The following is a 21,316-nucleotide window of genomic DNA, read 5'->3' as shown; positions in this document are numbered from 1 at the left end:
TTTCCTTCACTCTACTTTCACTTCTATAACTTCCTTCTTCCTTCATTCTCCATCCACTTCTCTCCCCTCCTTCTTCCTTCATTTTCCTTTCACTTCTCTCCCTTTCTTATTCCGTCCCTCTCCTTTCACTTCTCTCCTAACTTCTTTCTTCCCTCTACTTTAACTTCTCTCACTTCCTTCTTCCATCATTCTCCTTTCACTTCTCTCCCCTCCTTCTTCCTTCATTCTCCTTTCACATCTCTCCCTTCCTTCTTCTGTCCCTCTCCTTTCACTTCTCTCCCATCCTTCTTCGTTCCCTCTCCTTTCACTTCTCCCTCTTCCTTCTTCTTTCCCTCTCCTTTCACTTCTCTTCCTTCTTTCTTCCTTCCCTCTCCTTTTACTTCTCTCTCTTCCTTCTTCTTTCTCTCTCCTTTCACTTCTCTCCCATCCTTCTTCCGTCCCTCTCCATTCACATTTCTCCCTTCCTTTTTCCTTCCCTCTACTTTCACTCCTTTCACTTCCTTCTTCCTTCATTCTCCTTTCACTTCTCTCCCTGCCTTCTTCTTTCATTCTCCTTTCACTTTTCTCCCTTACTTCTTCCGTCCCTCTCCTTTCACTTCTCTCCCTTCCTTCTTCCTTCCCCCTCCTTTCACTTCACTCCCTTCCTTCTTTCTTCCCTTCCCTTCCTTTTCCTCTCCCTTTTCCTTCTTCCACCCCTCTCTTTTCATTTCTCTCCCTTCCTTCTTCCTTCCCCCTCATTTCACTTCACTCCCTTCCTTCTTTCTTCCCCGCCTTCCTTTTCCTCTCCTTTTTCTTTCTTCCATCCCTTTCCTTTCACTTCTGTTCCTTCATTCTTCCTTCCCTCTCGTTTCACTTCTCTCCCTTCCTTCTACCTTCCCTCTCCTTTCAGTTCTCTCCCTTCCTTCTTCCGTCCCTTTCCTTTCACTTCTCTGCCTTCCTTTTTCCTTCCCTCTACTTTCACTTCTCTCACTTCCTTCTTCCTTCCCTCTCCTTTCACTTCTCTCCCTTCCATCTTCCTTCATTCTCCTTTCACTTCTCTTCCTTCATTTTTCCATTCATTTCCTTTCACATCTCTGCCTTTTTTCTTCCTTCCCTCTCCTTTCACTTCTCTCCCTTCCTTCTTCCTTCCCTCTCTTTCACTTCCCTCGCTTCCACCTTCTTCATTCTCCTTTAACTTATCTCTCTTCCTTCTTCCTTCATTCTCCTTTCACTTCTCTCCATTCCTTCTTCTGTCCCTCTCTTTTCACTTCACTCCTTTCCTTTTTACTTCCCTCTACTTTCAATTCTATCACTTCCTTCTTCCTTCAGTAACCTTTCACTTCTCTCCCCTTCCTTCTTTTGTCCCTCTCCTTTCACTTCTCTCCCTTCCTACTTTCTTCCCTTCCTTTTCCTCTCCTTTTCCTTCTTCCTTCCCTCTCCTTTCACTTCTCTCTCTTAATTCTTCCTTCCCTCTCCTTTCACTTCTCTCCCTTCCTTCTTCTTTCCCTCTCCTTTCACTTCGCCCCTTCCTTCTTCCGTCCCTCTTTTTCACTTCTCCCCCTTCCTTCTTTCTTCGCTCTCCTTTCACTTCTCTCCCTTCCTTTTTCCTTCCCTCTACTTTCACTTATCTCACTTACTTCTTCTGTCCCTCTCCTTTCACTTCTCTCCCTTCCTTTTTTCTTCCCTCCCTTTCCTTTTCTCTCCTTTTTCCTTCTTCCATCCCTCTACTTTCATTTCTCTCCCTTTTTTCCTTCCCTCCCTCTCCTTTCACTTCTATCACTTCCTTCTTCCTTCCTCTCATTTCACTTCTCTCCCTTCCTTCTTCTGTCCCTCTCCTTTCACTTCTCTCCATTCCTTCTTCCTTCCTTCTCCTTTCACTTCTGTCAATGGTTCATAGGTAGGTACTAGGCTATTGGCCCTAGGGCCTATATAAGCCTAGCCAAAGGTACCCTGGCTTTCGCCACCCAAGAATTTTTTTTTCCTGTGCCACTGTCGAGCAGAGCCACAGAAGTGATCCCTGGGGTGAATTTCCTATCTCCCATCCAATCATCAAGATTTTTCTTGAACAGTGCTAATGAGGAGCTTTGTTTGATATAGATAGGTAGTTTGTTCCAGCGTATGGGAAGTCTCTGTGACAGGAATCTATTCCTCCAGCATGTTCTGTTTATTGTGGTGACAAGATTTAGGTCCCTAGAGCGTGTAGCTCATAGGGATTGGGATTTCTTTAACTGGAGCATGTCTAAAAGCTTTGGGTTTGACATAGCTTTGTGTGTTAGGCAGAGATCGCCTCTGAGTAGGCAATATGCAATGGAGTAAAGCTGCAGTTTTTTGAGACGGTCTGCATAGGGCATGTCTTTGAGGCCAGTAATCCTCTTTGTGAGGTATTTCTGTGGCCTTTCCAGTTGTTGTAGATTTCTTGTGAGGTACATACCAAAAGGGGCATTGTACTCTATAATGGGTCTAATAAGTGATGAGTAGAGGGGAACAATGACCTCTTTTTTCCTGGATGAGAAACCTTTTGTGATGAGGTGTGCCACATAGAAGGATTTCCTGACTACTGTGGCGATGTGATTATCAAAGGAGAGACTACTGTCCACCTGTGTCCCAAGGTCTCTTATCACACTTTCGGTGTTAAGTAGACTACCACCTCTGTGGTAGTTCATGGGTACAGAGGTTTTACCAAAAGGAATGACAGTGCACTTTTTGGCATTGAGCTTGAGGACATGGCTTTGACACCAGGCATCAGACTCAGCAAGTCCCTTTTATAGGATGTCCACATCTTTTGGAGTTTTGATTATGGCTCCTAGTTTGCAGTCATCTGCGAACTTTGTTAGCCAAAGATCTTCTGTGTTGGCCTGTACTTCAGAGAAGTAGATACCAAACAGGAGAGGACCCAGGACTGAACCCTGTGGTACTCCACTTGTTACTAGTCTGAAGCTGGATTTGGAGTCTGCTATGTTCACAGTGTGGGTTCTGTCAGTGAGCCAGTTGGCAACCCATCTTGTGACATAGGGATTTATACCTAGTCTAGTGAGTTTATCTATAATTCCAGAGTGGGGGATGGTGTCAAAAGCCTTGGCAAGATATAGATAGGCTGTGTGAACCACCTTACCCTCATCTACGGCTTTGGTGACTGCTTCAAAGAAGTCTATCAGGTTTAGGAGACATGATCTGCCTTTTACAACCCGAACTGAGTGGGGTCCTGAGTTTGGAGATTACCACTGTCATTGTTTATAAGTTCCATGATGATACACTCCATAGACTTGCAGACCAGGCTCGTTAGGCTAATGGGGCGGTAGTTTCCGGGGTCTGTGGTGGCTCCCCCTTTGTGGAGTGGGATAACTGTCACTGTGTGCCATTCAGTGAGCACATAGCCTGAGGTGAGGCTATGACTGAACATGGCACTTAGGTGGGGTGCCAGTTCATTCTGTAGTTCATGTAGAATACAGCCTGGGATGTCGTCAGGTCCCATGGATGCTGTGTTCTTGGCTTTGGATAGTGTGTTTTTTACCTGTGCAGCCATGATTACAAGAACGTTGCATTCTTCTAGTATAGAGATGGGCCCTTTAGAGGATGACAGAGGGGTAAAGTTAGCACTGAAGCTATCTGCCAGAATGTTGGCAATATCTGTTGGTTCTGTATATTTAGTGCCATTGTGCTGTAATTCAGAGCAGATCTGAGTGTTGCCATTGAGATTCTTGACATAGCTATAGAATGCTTTGTGGTTGTCTTTAGAGTCAGTGGTGATTTTGTTTTCATAACTAGCATTGGAGGATTTTATGAGGGATCTCAGCTTCTTGCTGAAACTGACCAGGGAGTTTCTACAATCATGGGATTTTACTCTTTTTTGCAACAGTTTCTTTCTTCTGTTGTAGAGTTTGTTAATGGCAGGGGACCACCAGATTGGCTTCCTTTTTTTGGAGGATAGCATCTTGGTTCTGTTAGGGATTGCACGATCCATGCACTCATGTAAGTGCTTATAAAGTGCATTTGTGTAGGATTCAGCAGTCATACCTCTATTGTCCGTCAGCATGGGTGTCGTGAAGTTTGCCACTTCTGTCTTAAGAAGTGTGAAGTTGGCTTTGGAGAAATTTTTACCGTGGTTTCCCTAATGGGGGGTGGGGGAGGGATGTGGATGTCTAGGGTAATTAGCTTATGGTCGGAACTCGCCAACGAGGAATTGACCTCTGGTGTGGAGCACCGGTTGCCCATGTTGGTAATAACCAGGTCTAGGATATTGCTGCCCCTGGTGGGGGTGTGGATAAGTTGATCCATGGCATTGGAATTTATGAATTCCAGAAAACGTTGAGCACAAGAGTTGGTACATGAGTAGTTTTCCCAGTTAATGGTAGGGTAGTTGAATTCGCCCATTATTAGGGTGTTAGGTTGTACCCTAATATTTTCCAGTGTATTAAGAAATAAGGAGTGGGAATCCTGGGGCATGGTGGGGGATCTGTAGCAAGGTACAATTTGGATTGCGGTCTTGCCCAGAGTAAGTTGCACTTGGATAATCTCGGATGCATTATGCTGAGCAACTAGCCTGGAGGTGTGGATATCCTTAATGAATATGGACACACCTCTGCCTTTAGTGTTTCAGTCCAGGTTAGGTGGCCGAAAGGTGTGGTATGAATTATAGCTTGGTAATGCAGGGGTACTCTCTGGAGCCTTGAACCAAGTCTCTGTCACTGCACAGATGTCGATGTTCTCCATTTTAAGGAGTGCCTCAAGAGAGTGCATTTTGAGGTTTAGACTTCTAGCATTGAGTAGCAATACCCTCAGATTCTTCTTGCCTGTACCTGTTAGGGTGGTGAATTTGTCATTTGAACCTTGGCTAAAAAAGGCACTATAGGGGTGGCTAGAGCCTTAGCCAGTATCCAGAATCCCAGGGGCGACAGGTGCAGGCCATCTCTGGCAAAGCATTGTGGCTTGTTGATCATGTCATCCCAGGCAAACAGATACTGGATCCCCTTAGAATGACACCAGAAGCTTATCCAATTGTTGAAGTCAGTCATTTTGTCCTTGTACTGTGGTATCATTCTGGATGATGGCAGGATGCTACTCAGGGCTAGGGTCATACATGCCTGGGCTACAAGATCGGATAGCTCCTCCATGTCCCTTTTCATGTAGTCCAAGGAGATACATCTCAGGTCATTCACACCAACATGGACAATGACAGAGTCATATTTGTACTTGTTGTGGAGTGACCTGAGTGCATGCGTTATGTGGCGGATCCTGGCACCCGACAGGCAGCTGACAGTAACTTTCTCCTTGTTTAGCCTGATGAGTGGAACATCAGTGTGCCTGACTATAGAGTCATCTATGACTAGAGTGTTGGGCACGTTGTTATGCCTTATGGGCTGTGGTTGAGTGGCACACTGAGTTTGTGGGCTATGTGTCATTTGGGTTGTATTGGGGGGTGGAGGTTGCTTGTGTTTCTGCTTTGGAGGTCCCTGTTGCTTGGGCAGGTTTTTACTGAGATCCTCCGCGAATGTAGGTCTGTGTTTTGTGTTTCTATGTGTGTGTTTTGGTGGTGTAGGTTTTGAGGGACTATGTGCTGAGTGTGGTGCAGTGCAAGTGTTTACCTTATCCTCTTGACTGTCTGGTCCAGTCTTGGGTTAAGAGAGTTTTGCTTCCAGTTTGGCTATATAAGTGCATCTCTCACAGGTTGTAGTGTTGGATGGTAGGAGGAGAGGGTTGTCTGTGTACATGAGGCAATTACTGCATTGCCCCAAGATGCCCAGATTCATCAGGTAGACAGGAGAAAACACCGGGGGCTGGCCCTTAGACATGTCTGGATAGGTGCTTATTTGTTAAGTACTAGAAACTGTTTTCCTCTAGACAGTGAGGAAAGTTGAGTGCTGTAGTAATTTGTAGCTTATTTAGTGCTTACAATAAGTTCTGAACAAGTGCTGAAACAAAAACTGGCTAGTTCTAAGAAACAAAATTAAGCTAGAAGGCTTCCCTCCAACACAGAAAGGCTTGGGCCCTAGAAGCCTACAAATAGTCCTGGACACAGCAAATCTATATCCAGGGTAGACTACCCACAGGAAAGGCAGGAAACAAGCTTAGAAAAACTTTTTTTTTTTTATAGTGGAAAGAGAGAAAGGAGTAGCAGAAACTAAGCTGATTGGCCTTCTCAAATGTTCTCCCTGTACTGGGCAGAATGAGGTAATGACACTATACTGGGAGAAGGGCCCCAGATCAAATTTACACTAAGTAGGGGTGGGCAACTGCAAAGCCACCAACTAATAAAACACTATATTAGCAGGGAAAGGGAGGGAGGATGGGAAACAAACTGCAGGAATGTTTCTCACAGCTGAAAAACAGCAGTGAGCCTTTAAATGAAAGTTTTAAACAGCTAAAGGAGCCTCTAGAAAAAAAAGCTTAAGTGCAACAAGTTATCAGAAACAAACAACCCAATAGATGCTTAATAAAAGTGGACAATTTCCAGTTAATACCTCACACACACTGAAACTAGCTAGAAAAATACACAGTACACAAAGTGCTATAATTAACAAAGAAATAAAGAACAAAATAAACAAAAAACAGGATACTTAATGTTATATTTTATAGCTCAGAGTTTGCTGAGTGTCCTTCCTTTGATTAGCTCGGTGTGAAATGGCCTCTCCCTGCCTTCTTTCTTCCCTCTCCTTTCTCTTCTCTCCCTTCCTTTTTCCTTCCCTCTCCTTTCACTTCTCTCACTTCCTTCATCCGTCCCTCCCCTTTCACTTCTCTTCCTTCCTTCTGTCTTCACTCCGCTTCCTTTTCCTCTGCTTTTTCCTTCTTCCATTCCTCTCCTTTCACTTCTCTCCCTTCCTTTTTCCTCCCCTCTCCTTTCACTTCTCTCCCTTCCTTTTTCCTCCCCTCTCCTTTCACTTCTCTCACTTCCTTCTTCCATTGCTCTCCTTTCACTTTTTTTCTTCCTTCTTTCTTCTCACCCCTTCAATTTAGTCTACTTTTTCTTTCTTTTGTCTGTCTCCTTTCACTTCTCTCCATTCCTTCTTCCTTCCCTCTCCTTTCAATTCTCTCCCTTCCTTCTTCCATCCCTCTCCTTTCACTTCTTTGCCTTCCTTTTTCCTTCCCTCTACTTTCACTTCTCTCACTGCTTTCTTCCTTCCCTCTCCTTTCTCTTCTCTCCCTTCCTTCTTTTTCATTCTCCTTTCACTTTTCTCCATTCATTCTTCCATCCCTCTCTTTTCACTTCTCTGCCTTCCTTCTTCCTTCCCTCTACTTTCACTTCACTCACTTCCTTCCCTCTCCTTTCACTTCTCTCCCTTCCCTCTTCCTTCATTTTCCTTTCACTTCTCTCCCTTCCTTCTTCTGTCCCTCTCCTTTCACTTCTCTCCCTTCCTTTTTCCTTCCCTCTACTTTCACTTTTCTCACTTCCTTCTTCCTTCAATAACCTTTCACTTCTCTTCCCTTCCTTCTTTTGTCCCTCTCCATTCACTTCTTTCCCTTCCTTCTTCCTTCCCTTTCCTTTCACTTCTCTCCCTTCCTACTTTCTTCCCCTCCTTCCTTTTCCTCTCATTTTTCCTTCGTCCATCCCTCTCCTTTCACTTCTCTCCTTTCCTTCTTCCTTCTTTCTACTTTCACTTCTCTCCCTTCCTTCTTCCTTCCCTCTCCTTTTACTTCCCTCCCTCCCTTCTTCTTTTCCTCTCCTTTCACTTCTCTCCCTTCCTTCTTCCTTCCCTCTCCTTTCACTTCCCTCTTGTTTCACTTCTCTCCCTTCCTTCTTCCGTCCCTCTCCTTTCTCTTCTCCCCCTTCCTTTGTCCTTTCCTCTACTTTCACTTCTCTCACACCCTTCTTCCTTCATTCTCCTTTCACTTCTCTCCCTTCCTTTTTCCTCCCCTCTCCTTTCACTTCTCTCACTTCCCTCTTCCACCCCCTCCTTTCACTTTCTTCTTCTGTCTTTCTTCTCACCCCTTCTCTTTCCTCTACTTTTTCTTTCTTTTGTCTGTCTCCTTTCACTTCTCTCCCTTCCTTCTTCCTTCCCTCTCCTTTCACTTCTCTCCCTTCCTTCTTCCATCCCTCTCCTTTCACTTCTCTCCCTTCCTTCCCTCTCCTTTCACTTCTCTCCCTTCTTTCTTCCGTCCCTCTCCTTTCACTTCTTTGCCTTCCTTTTTCCTTCCCTCTACTTTCTCTTCTCTCACTTCTTTCTTCCTTCCCTCTCCTTTCACTTTTCTCCCTTCCTTCTTTTTCATTCTCCTTTCACTTCTCTCCGTCCATGCTTCCATCCCTCTCTTTTCACTTCTCTGCCTTCCTCCTTCCTTCCCTCTACTTTCACTTCACTCACTTCCTTCTTCCTTCCCTCTCCTTTCATTTCTCTCCCTTCCTTCTTCCTTCATTCTCCTTTCACTTCTCTCCCTTCCTTCTTCTGCCCTTTCCTTTCACTTCTCTCCCTTCCTTTTTCCTTCCCTCTACTTTCACTTCTCTCACTTCCTTCTTCCTTCAATAACCTTTCACTTCTCTTCCCTTCCTTCTTTTGTCCCTCTCCATTCACTTCTTTCCCTTCCTTCTGACTTCCCTTTCCTTTCACTTCTCTCCCTTCCTACTTTCTTCCCTCCCCTTCCTTTTCCTCTCCTTTTTCCTTCTTCCATCCCTCTCCTTTCACTTCCCGCCCTTCCTTCTTACTTCCCTGTTGTTTCACTTCTCTCCCTTCCTTCTTCTGTCCCTCTGCTTTCTCTTCTCCCCCTTCCTTTGTCCTTCCCTCTACTTTCACTTCTCTCACTTCCTTCTTCCTTCATTCTCCTTTCACATCCCTTCCTTCTTCTCTCCCTCTCCTTTCACTTCTCTCCCATCCTTCTTCCTTCCCTCTCTTTTCACTTCCCTCCCTTCTTTCTTCCTTCCCTCTCCCTTCACTTCTCTCCCTTCCTTCTTCCTTCCCCCTCCTTTCACTTCTCTCCCTTCCTTCTTCCTTCCCTCTCCTTTCAGTTCTTTCCCTTTCTTCTTCCGTCCTTCTGCTTTCACTTTTCTCCCTTCCTTCTTCTGTCCCTCTCCTTTCACTTCTTTTCCTTCCTTCTTCCTTCCCTCTCCTTTCACTTCTCTCCCTTCCTTCTTCTGCCCCTCTCCTTTCACTTCTCTGCCTTTTTTCTTCCATCCCTCTCTTTTCACTTCTCTGCCTTCCTTCTTCCTTCCCTCTCCTTTCACTTCTCTCCCTTCCTTTTTCATTCCCTCTCCTTTCACTTCTCTCACTTCCTTCTTTCTTCCCCTACTTTGGGCTACTTTAACCGGAGATAACATATTGTGCTCATTTTATTATAATGGAGAAGGAAAAAAAACTTAACTACAAGACCTTTTCTTTACTCTAAACTCTTATCATGATTTGTTGGTATTTCCTAGTTTTCTAGTTACTCTTTTTGTTATCTCTTTTTAGTATTACGATACTATATAGATGTTGGCCTTACTAGTTTCTTCTTTCCTTTATATGGTCTTATATCTTTCTCACTCATCTCTTCTATCATATCTTTCCTTTCTCCTTTGCGCAGGTCTCTGTGTGTGCTTTGTATAATGTGTTAACTTTGAATAGAGGCAAACTAACTTTACTTGTCTCATTATATTTATTATAAAGATGATGTCTATTTATTAGATGAAGCTTAAATATTTTTGTGAATTGTAGCATTACTTTGTACTTTTTATTATTATATTATCAGAATTTGTAAGTGAGCAATTCCAATTATTTTATCACAGTGCGTTATTCTGTGTATTATAGCTTAAATGTTAAAATGTTAAATATATTTAGAACTTATAGACACTTATTTAACTGTGTTCCCTTCTTGGTGTTTGAAATGACTGCATGTCCCTTTAATGTAATCAGGAAGTGCTTTATAAGTTGTGACTGGGCTACTCTATTAGTCACCGTGTTGTGCACTAGTTATGGTTTATTATGTGATATTTTTAAATTGAGATGAATTGGGAAAATACAGAGAACAGAGGTCAGTCTGCATTTTAATCTTTTAATTTTCTTTCCAAGAAAGACATTTCTCAGATCTGTGTGACCTCTGACTGCCTTAGTTTTGCAGTTTATTGTATTTGTTATTTCCTTCTCTACTCCCCTTCTGATAATAGGTTTGTTTCATGAATGCGGTTGTTAGGTCTTGTGATGATGACTCTGCAATTTCTCAACTTTACTATGTATAAGTGTTTTAAAACCAGTTATTGAGAGATTTAATTCTCTTGCAGGCTCATGACCCTGTAATGGAAGAAATCTTGTCTTTGCAAAACCGCTGAGAGAGCCTACACCCAGTACCCATGTTTGAAATCTGCTATCTGTGCTTTAGACCATTCTAACGTATTTAATCTTTTAAAACTTGCATATACACTGCTTTGTGATACTTAATCCCTCATATTAAACCATTTTTTGGTACGCCGGCTCTACCCTTCAGGATTCAATTTAAGACAGCAAACTTCATACATTTTTGCCTAGTCATTTCACTCGTAAGCTCATGCTTCTTACACATAAACTAAATTGTCAACACCTAAATTCACATCGAAGCATGCATTCTTTAACTGTCTTTTTAATGGTCATCACCAAGCAAGCAGTTTTGAAATCGTCAGGTTAATTAATCTTTAGCACTCTACATTCATATCACTGTGAGACACTCAATTCCTTCTAATAGAGCAGTTTTAAGATCCATAGGCCCTATTTTACAAGGTTTAATACAAAGACTGTAATCTTCATGTTTTACTCATTTAGATGATTCATTTGGAAGCTCATGTTTCTTTCATATAGGCAATAATAACAGTGCATAGCATCCCATTAAAACATATGTCCTTTAACTGATTTTAATAGCCATTTTTAAGCAGATAATAACATCAGCCTGCATTCTGTCATTATGTTACTGTGACCTATTACTTTGTGACAATCTGTCTTTGTCAAATAATGAATAACATTATGTCAAGTATTCTTTAGGTCGCACATGTTTAATCTAAGTAACAGCATTTCATATTAGCCACATTTCATTTCCATTAGATGGACAGACACTTGTTAGCATGAAAAAAACATACATACACATGCATATATACATACACACACTCATGCATACAGGCTGGAGAAGACTCAAAGCAATAATTTATGATAAATGTTATTTCTATTCATGGATTTTGTAAAATTGCTTTAGAAATATTTTGTAGTATATAAACTTCACTAAGAATATCTGTATGACTTTGTAAATTAAATGAGTATATTAATATACATACGTTTCAGTGTTCTTTAATTACACCTCAAACTTTAGTAGATTCTTTGAGAGAGTTGGTGGATGCAATACTTTTAGATTCAGTCCTTTGTTTCTTCTTTTTTACATCAGTCCAGGAGTTCTTTTCCAGAGATCTTTTCAGAGAAGTGGATGATGCCCAGTCCATTTCTTCTGGAATTATGACTATGTTATTGTTTTGATAAAGGAAGATGCTTCTTCGATGTTGTTAAAAGTTCTCATCTCATTTAGGTGGAAGATCTTGATTTTTGCTGGATATGTTAGATGAGCTTTTATTTTGTTTTGTTTAAGGAATTTCACTAGTGGTCAGATTTTTTTCCTTAAGTCCAATACTCTAGTAGAATAGTTACTGTCAGATCTGATTTTACTTTCTTTGTATTTTAATGGATTTTTCCTCCAAGCTGATTTAAGAACCACTTATTTATCTATATATGTTAAAAACTTTACTACTATTGATCTAGGAGGCGTAGTAGGAGAGGAGGGAATTGGCTTTCCTATGGCTCTATGGGCTCTCTCTATACCACTGGAGAACTCTTCTTTTAAGTCTAGTATTTCAAGTAGCCATGAGTTTAAAAATAAGATAATGTCCTCACTTTCAGTTCTCTCTGGAAGCCCAAAAATTCTGATGTTTGTTCTCCTTTCTCTGTTTTCCAAATCATCTATCTTGTTGATTAGCCAGGTGTTTTGTTGTAACAAGAATTCATTATGATTTCTTCCTCCTTTAACCTCCCCTCTATGTCACATACGGAAGTTTCAATGTCTGAAATTCTAGTTTGTTGCTGTTTCAGGAGTTTTTTTGAAGACCTCAGTTTGTTTTTGGCAGCTTTCCTTTAAGTTTTCTAGGTTATCTTTGAAACCATTCATTTTCAATGACAATTCTTGTAAGGTAGAATACATCAAATGTATTTCTTTTTTCAGTGTAGTCTCAGAGTGGGTATTCTTTCAGTTACTCATTTCCACACAGCAAGATTTTTCTCCAAGTTGATTTAGGTTCATAGGTTCATAGGTAGGTACTAGGCTATCTGCCCAAGGGCATTTATAAGCCTAGCCAGAGTGTGTCAGCTTTCACCTCCCCATTGATTAATTAACTGAGCCACTGTCAAGAAAAGCCAATGAAGTGATCCCAGGGGTGTTTTTTCTGTTACCCATCAAATCGTCAAGGTTTCTCTTGAAGAGTGTTAATGAGGGGATCTGCCTAATATAGTTAGGAATTTTGTTCCAAAGCATGGGGAGTCTCTGTGGCAGGAATCTATCCCTCCAGCATGTTCTATTTATTGTTGTGGTGAGGTTTAGCTCACTAGAGCTCATGGCTCGCAGTGACTTGGATTTCTTTAGGTGGAGCATGTCCATCAGTTCTGAGTTGGACATGGCTTTGTAAGTCAAGCGGAGATCACGTCTGAGTAAGAGATATGCCACATCCCAAACAGGGCATTGTACTCTATGACGGGTCTGATAACCTCTTTATTTCTAGATGCGAATGCTTTAGTAATTAGATGGGCTACATAGTAGGATTTCCTAACTACTTTGGCAATATGATTGTCAAAGGAGAGATTACTCTCTACCTGGGTCCCCAGATCTCTTATTACCTCTTCTGTATTAAGGGGGCTGCCACCTATATGGTAATTCATGGGTGTTTTGTTTTTCCCAAATGGGATGACTATGCATTTTTTGACATTTAGCTTAAGACCATGACTTTGACATCAGGTGTCCGTCTCAGTAAGGACATCTGCCAAATTAACAATTTGATACGTTAGATAAATTAGTCATGAATAAGACAGGAAAATTTAGAAAAAAAAATCTTCAAAGTTGATATACTAGACATCTGATGTTTATCTAACAGGTTTTATAGTATTTGATAGAATTATTTTCCTGTTTTTTGAACTATTTCTGTGGAGCTCTGAAAAACTGCTGCTATCAACTGCCATCTATACTCCACCCTTTTTTCAATTTATCTTGACAGAGCATGGAACCCATAGGTGTTAGCCTTTCAGACACAGACGATGAGCACAAACCAGGCCACTGCAGGAGTCCTCAGATGATGATGATGATGTGGATGATGATGATGATGGCAAGGACTTTGGAGCTACACCTGGCCAAACCATCATGCCTGCTACACCCCAGGGGAGATGATGCTAGGACAGGAACAGAGACAATTATCTGGAACAGATCTAGGAGGTAATGACTGATGTATTTTAACACATATGAGGGATACGATGGGGAACGTCTTCCAGGATATGGGATGGGCTATGTGCATCTCATTCAGGGAGATATCTGGGAGATCATTTGTGAGGCTCACCCCCATTGGCCTGGTCCCTCGCATCCCTAAGTGTTCTGTGTGCTCCAGCTGTCTTATGTTGCCAACATGCTGATTGCCATATAATTGACTGGACTGTATATGTACTCTTGCTCAAGCATATCCTGTATCTGACATGCTTATGTGCAATTGTCATGTGACATTTAATTATGTTTCAATGTGTGCATGACATGTATTAACATATTATACTTTCCTTTCACATTCAGCTGTCCATGCATTGTGGCAGTTAACAAACAGCTAGTGTGGCAACAGTTACCCAGTAAACATGAGGGAAATTGACAGACAACAGATGTTGTCCATAGTTCAGTGCTACTGCTATGGGATGGCTTGGAACTGTGTATTACCATATCAAGTATGTGCAACAGAAGGACATGTCATTTCCCATGAGTTTTGGATGACAGTTGTCATGATTTCCCACTGGCATGATGTAGTATTGTGTTCCATGTGTTGGCAATGCTGATGCCATGTGGGGTCTTGTACAGGTATGTTATAGTTATGGGCAGTCTTCCTTTTCTGACTGCATCAAATACCAGTGTAGCATTAATGTATACACAGTGGTACAGATAATTATGTAACAGTACATTACGCTGTGTTTGTTGTAGGTTACATTTTCACGTCACATAAGTTCATACCATCGGGAAATAGTTGTATACATTAACTGACTGTACATGTCTCTGCACATTTTCAGATCCATAGTGATACATAACTGTACCTTTAACATGAGAGCATTCAATGACTTACTGCTCATGTGCTGCAATGATGCTCACAGGAGTGCTATCTGCTCAGCAGTGAGTAGGATGTGCTGCAATGATGCTTACAGGAGTGTCATCTGCTCAGTAGTGAGCAGGCTGTGCTGCAGTGATGCTCACAGGAGTGCCATCTGCTCAGTAGTGAGCAGGGTATGCTGCAATGATTCTCACAGGAGTGTCATCTACTCAGTAGTGAGAAGGGTGGGTGACACATACCTGTGATGTTTATTCAACATTTGCATGACAGTATATGTGTATGTACTCAAAGTTTGTAGCTTACTTACCTATGTATGTTGATATTACATGATTGCACACTACTATGCATGTGTCATATATACATGGCTATTTCAGTGGACATAAAAAATAATTCTTCCCATGTGAAATACATTTGCTTAAATGCATTTTGGGTTAGCTTCTACAGCATCCTGTATGCTGTACAGATGCATTTACAGTTTGTCAACTTACCTTGTCCTGCATTTTCCTGATGTGGTCCCAGAGAGTTGACCTCCCAACCACCTTCATATTTCCACATTCTGTTCTGAAGATATGTTTGTCTTTGTTGCAATTATTGACTGTTGCCAAGATTTACATTGTTGACATGGTGAACATGTGCTGAATGTATGGCCATTTTACAGATGCAGGGCATCTGCACACAGGTCGCTGGCTACTGCTTCCTAAACATCATTGTTCTCATTATACTGGTATGTTACATTGTAACCAGTGTATGTTGTGTGTTACATTGTAACCAGTGTACGTATGGTTACTGTTTCTTATACATCCTTGTTCTCATTATACTTGTCTGTTACATTGTAACCAGTGTGCATATGGTTACTGCTTCATATACATCCTTGTTCTGATTATACTTGTGTGCTACATTGTAACCAGTGTATGCTGTGTGTTACATTGTAACCAGTGTACCTATGGTTACTGCTTCCTATACATCCTTGTTTTCATTATACTTGTGTGTTACATTGTAACCAGTGTACGTATGGTTACTGCTTCCAATATATCCTTGTTCAGATTATACTTGTGTGTTACATTGTAACCAGTGTACATATGGTTACTGCTTCCTATACATCCTTGTTCTGATTATACTTGTGTGTTACATTGTAACCAGTGTACGTTGTGTGTTACACTGTAACCAGTGTATGTATGTCTACTACTTCCTCTACATTCTTGTTCTCATTATGTATGTTGTGTGTTACATTGTAACCAGTGTACGTATGGTTACTGCTTCCTATACATCCTTGTTCTCATTATACTTGTGTGTCACATTGTAACCAGTGTACATATGGTTACTGCTTCCTATACATCCTAGTTCTGATTATACATGTGTGTTACATTGTAACCAGTGAACGTATGGTTACTGGTTCCCATACATCCTTGTCCACATTATACATGTGTTACATTGTAACCAGTGTACGTATGGATACTGCTTCCTATACATCCTTGTTCTCATTATACTTGTGTGTGTTACATTGCAATCAGTGTACGTATGGTTACTGCTTCCTATACGTATTTGTTCAGATTATACTTATGTGTTACATTGTAACCAGTATACCTATGGTTACTGCTTCCTATACATCCTTGTTCACATTATACTTGTGCATTACATTGTAAGCAGTGCATGTTGTGTGTTACATTGTGACCAGTGTACATATGGTTACCGCCTCCTATACATCCTTGTTCTGATTATACTTGTGTGTTACATTGTAACCAGTGTATGTGTGGTTACTGCTTCCTATACATCAATGTTCTCATTATACTTGTGTGTTACATTGTAATCAGTTTACGTATGGTTACTGCTTCCTATACATCCTTGTTTCCATTATACTTGTGTGTTAAATTGTAAGCAGTGTATGTTGTGTGTTGCATTGTAACCAGTGTACATATGGTTACTGCTTCCTATACATCTTTGTTCTCATTATACTAGTGTGTTACATTGTAACCAGTGTACATATGGTTACTGCTTCCTACAGATCCTTGTTCTAATTATATTTGTGTCTTACATTGTAACCAGTGTATGTTTTGTGTTACATTGTAACAAGTGTACGTATGGATACTGCTTCCTATACATCTTTGTTCTCATTATACTTGTGTGCACATTGTAACCAGTGTACATATGGTTACTATTCCCTATACATTCTTGTTCATATTATACTTGTGTGTTACATTGTAACCAGTGTACGTATCGTTAATGCTTCATATACATCCTTGTTCTGATTATACTTATGTCTTACATTGTAACCAGTGTATGTTGTGTGTTACATTGTAACCAGTGTACGTATGGTTACTGCTTCCTATACATCCTTGTTCTCATTATACTTGTGTCTTACATTGTAACCAGTGAACGTATGGTTACTGCTTCCTATACATCCTTGTTCTGATTATACTTGTGTGTCACATTGTAACCAGTGTACGTATGGTTACTGCTTCCTATACATCCTAGTTCTGATTATACATGTGTGTTACATTGTAACCAGTGAACGTATGGTTACTGGTTCCCATACATCCTTGTCCACATTATACATGTGTTACATTGTAACCAGTGTACGTATGGATACTGCTTCCTATACATCCTTGTTCTCATTATACTTGTGTGTGTTACATTGCAACCAGTGTACGTATGGTTACTGCTTCCTATACGTATTTGTTCAGATTGTACTTATGTGTTACATTGTAACCAGTATACCTATGGTTACTGCTTCCTATACATCCTTGTTCACATTATACTTGTGCATTACATTGTAACCAGTGCATGTTGTGTGTTACATTGTGACCAGTGTACATATGGTTACCGCCTCTTATACATCCTTGTTCTGATTATACTTGTGTGTTACATTGTAACCAGTGTATGTGTGGTTACTGCTTCCTATACATCTTTGTTATTATTATACTTGTGTGTTAAACTGTAACCAGTGTACATATGGTTACTGCTTCCTATACATCAATGTTCTCATTATACTTGTGTGTTACATTGTAATCAGTTTACGTATGGTTACTGCTTCCTATACATCCTTGTTTCCATTATACTTGTGTGTTAAATTGAAAGCAGTGTATGTTGTGTGTTGCATTGTAACCAGTGTACATATGGTTACTGCTTCCTATACATCTTTGTTCTCATTATACTAGTGTGTTACATTGTAACCAGTGTACATATGGTTACTGCTTCCTACAGATCCTTGTTCTAATTATATTTGTGTCTTACATTGTAACCAGTGTATGTTGTGTGTTACATTGTAACAAGTGTACGTATGGATACTGCTTCCTATACATCTTTGTTCTCATTATACTTGTGTGCACATTGTAACCAGTGTACATATGGTTACTATTCCCTATACATTCTTGTTCATATTATACTTGTGTGTTACATTGTAACCAGTGTACGTATGGTTAATGCTTCATATACATCCTTGTTCTGATTATACTTATGTCTTACATTGTAACCAGTGTATGTTGTGTGTTACGTTGTAACCAGTGTACGTATCGTTACTGCTTCCTATACATCCTTGTTCTCATTATACTTGTGTGTTACATTGTAAACAGTGTACCTAAGATTACTGCTTCCTATACATCCTTGTTCAAGTTATACTTGTGTGTTACATTGTATCCAGTGTATGTATGGTTACTGCTTCCTATACATCCTTGTTCTGATTATACTTGTGTTTTACATTGTAACCAGTGTATGTTGTGTAATACGTTGTAACCAGAGTATGTATGGTTACTGTATCCTATACATCCTTGTTCTCATTATACTTGTGTGTTACACTGTAACCAGTGTATGTATCTATACATTCTTGTTCTGATTATACTTGTGTATTACATTGTAACCAGCGTACGTATGCTTACTGATTCCTATACATCCTTGTTCTCATTTCACTTGTGTGTTACATTATAACCAGTGTACGTATGGTTATTGATTGCTATACATCCTTGTTCACATTACAATTGGGTGTTACATTTTAGCCAGTGTATGCATGGTTAAGCCTGACTATACACCCTTGTTGTGATTATACTTGTGTGTTATATTGTAACCAGTGTACGTATGCTTACTGCTTCCTATACATCCTTGTTCTCATTACACTTGAGTGTTACATTGTAATCAGTGTATGTTGTGTGTTACGTTGCAACCAGTGTTCATATGTTACTGCTTCCTATACATCCTTGTTCACATTATACTTGTGTTACATTGTAACCAGTGTACTTATGGTTCCTGCTTCCTATACATCCTTGTTTATATTATACTTGTATGTTAGATTGTAATCAGGCTACGTATGGTTACTGCTTTCTATATATCCTTGACCACATTATACTTGTGTGTTACATTGTAACCAATCTAAGTTGTGTGTTACATTGTAACCAGTATATGTTGTATGTTACATTGTAACCAGTGTATGTATAGTTATTGCTCCTATACATCCTTGTTCTCATTATACTTTGTGTTACATTGTAACCAGTGTACGTTGTGTGTTACACTGTAACCAGTGTATGTATTGTTACTGCCTCCTACACATCCTTGTTCACATTATACTTGTGTGTTACATTGTAACCAGTGTACGTATGGTTACTGCTTCCTATACATCCTTGTTCACGTTATACGTGTGTGTTACATTGTATCCAGTGCACGTATGGTTACCGCTTCCTATACATCATTTTCCTTAATATACTTGTGTGTTACATTGTAACCAGAGTATGTATGGTTACTGCTTCTTACACATCCTTGTTCTCATTATACTTTTGTGTTACATTGTAACCAGTTTACATTGTGTGTTACATTGTAACCAGTGAACGTATGGTTACTGCTTTCTATACATCCTTGTTCTCATTATACTTGTGTGTTACATTGTAACCAGAGTATGTTGTGTGTTACACTGTAACCAGTGTACATATGGTACTGCTTCCTATACATCCTTGTTTTCATTATATTTGTGTGTTACATTGTAACCAGTGTATGTATGGCTACTGATTCCTATGCATCCTTGTTTACATTACACTTGGGTGTTACATTGTAACCAGTGTACGCATGATTACTGCTTCCTATACATCCTTGTTCTGATTATACTTGTGTGTTACATTGTAACCAGTGTACGTGTGGTTACTGCTTCCTATACATCCTTGTTCTCAATATACTTGTGTGTTACATTGTAACCAGTGTATGTTGTGTGTTTCATTGTAAACCGTGTTCATATGTTACTGCTTCCTATACATCCTTGTTCACATTATACATGTGTGTTACATTGTAACCAGTGTACTTATGGTTACTGCTTCCTACACATCCTTGTTTATATTATACTTGTGTGTTACATTGTGACCAGTGTATGTTGCATGTTAAATTGTAACCAGTGTATGAATGGTTACTGCTTCCTATACATCCTTGTTCTCATTATAATTTGTGTTACATTGTAAGCAGTGCACGTATGGTTACTGTTTTCTATACATCCTTTTTCACATTATACTTGTGTGTAACATTGTAACCAGTGTATGTTGTATGTTACATTGTAACCAGTTTACGAATGGTTACTGTTTACTAAACATCCATTCTCATATTATACTTGTGTGATACACTGAAACCAATGTACGTATGGTTAGTGCTTCCTATACATCCTTGTTCACATTATACTTGTGTGTTACACTGTAACCAGTGTATGTTGTGTGTTACTTTGTAACCACTGTACGTATGGTTACTGCTTCCTATACATTCTTGCCCTCATTATACTTGTGTGTTACATTGCCACCAGTGCACATATGGTTACTGCTTCCTATACATCCTTGTTCTCATTGTATTTGTGTGTTACATTGTAACCAGTGTATGTATGGTTACTACTTTCTATACATCCTTGTTCTCATTATATTTGTGTGTTACATTGTAACTAGTGTACTTTGTGTGTTACATTGTAACCAATGACCGTATATTTACTGCTTCCTATACATCCTTGTTCACATTATACTTGTGTGTTACATTGTAACCAGTGTACATATGGCTACTGCTTCCTATTCATCCTTGTTCTGAGTATATTTTAATGTTACATTGTAACCACTGTATGTTGTGTGTTACACTGTATCCAGCGTACGTATGGTTATTGCTTCCTTTACATCCTTGTTCTGATTATAATTGTGTGTTACATTGTAACCAGTGTATGTTGTATGTGACATTGTAACCAGTGTATGTATGGTTACTGCTTCCAGTACATCCTTGTCTAATTATACTTTTGTGTTACATTGTAACCTGTGTATGTATGGTTACTGCTTCCTAATCATCCTTGTTCTCATTATACTTGTGTGTTACATTGTAACCAGTGTACGTATGGTTACTGCTTCCTATACAACATTGTTCTGATTATACTTGTGTTGCATTGTAACCAGTGTACGTATCGTTACTGCTTCCTATACATCCTTGTTCACATTATACTTGTGTTACATTGTAACCAGTGTGAGTATGGCTACTGCTTCCTGTACATCCTTGTTCACATTATACCTGTGTGTTACATTGTAACCAGTGTACATATGGTTACTGCTTCCTTTACATCCATGTTCTTATTATACTTGTGTGTTACATTGTAACCAGTGTACATCTGATTACTTCTTTCTATACATCCTTGCTCTTATTATACTTGTGTGTTACATTGTAACCAGTGTACATATGGTTACTGCATCCTCTACATCCTTTTTTACATTATACTTGCGTGTTACACTGTAACCAGTGTACGTATGGTTACTGCTTCCTATACATCTTTGTTCTCATTATACTTGTGTGTTACATTGTAACCAGTGTATGTTGTGTGTTACATTGTAACCAGTGTACATATGGTTAATGCTTCTTATACATCCTTATTGACATTATACTTGTGTGTTACATTGTAACCAGTGTACATAAGGTTACTGCTTCGGATACATCCTTGTTCTGATTATACCTGTGTGTTACATTGTCACACGTGTATAGTGTGTGTTACATTGTAACCAGTGTACGTATGGTTAATGCTTCCTATACATCCTTGTTCTGATTATACTTGTGCATTACATTGCAACCAGTGTATGTTGTGTGTTGCATTGTAACCAGTGTACG

The 21,316-nt window shown here is 39.9% G+C and overlaps 1 protein-coding gene across 1 annotated transcript; it reads right to left on the bottom strand.

Moving 5' to 3' along the window:
• Positions 1 to 159: 159 nt before the first annotated feature.
• On the bottom strand, positions 160 to 549 carry LOC122807600 (octapeptide-repeat protein T2-like). The gene has a single exon (XM_044078511.1). The coding sequence runs from the start codon at positions 547 to 549 to the stop codon at positions 160 to 162; it is 390 nt and encodes a 129-aa protein (XP_043934446.1).
• Between the last annotated feature and the right edge of the window lie 20,767 nt (positions 550 to 21,316).

Source organism: Protopterus annectens, chromosome 7.part1, assembly GCF_019279795.1.
Source record: "Protopterus annectens isolate FY-2018-M chromosome 7.part1, PAN1.0, whole genome shotgun sequence".
NCBI classification, from domain to species: domain Eukaryota; kingdom Metazoa; phylum Chordata; order Ceratodontiformes; family Protopteridae; genus Protopterus; species Protopterus annectens.
The sequence above is the reverse complement of the archived record's forward strand: the minus strand, read 5'-3'. Positions and strand labels throughout refer to the sequence as shown.

Excerpts from the sequence above, each read along its gene's own strand:
- LOC122807600 (XM_044078511.1), bottom strand. The coding sequence starts at position 549 with ATGAAAGAAGAAGGCAGGGAGAGAAGTGAAAGGAGAATGAAGGAAGAA.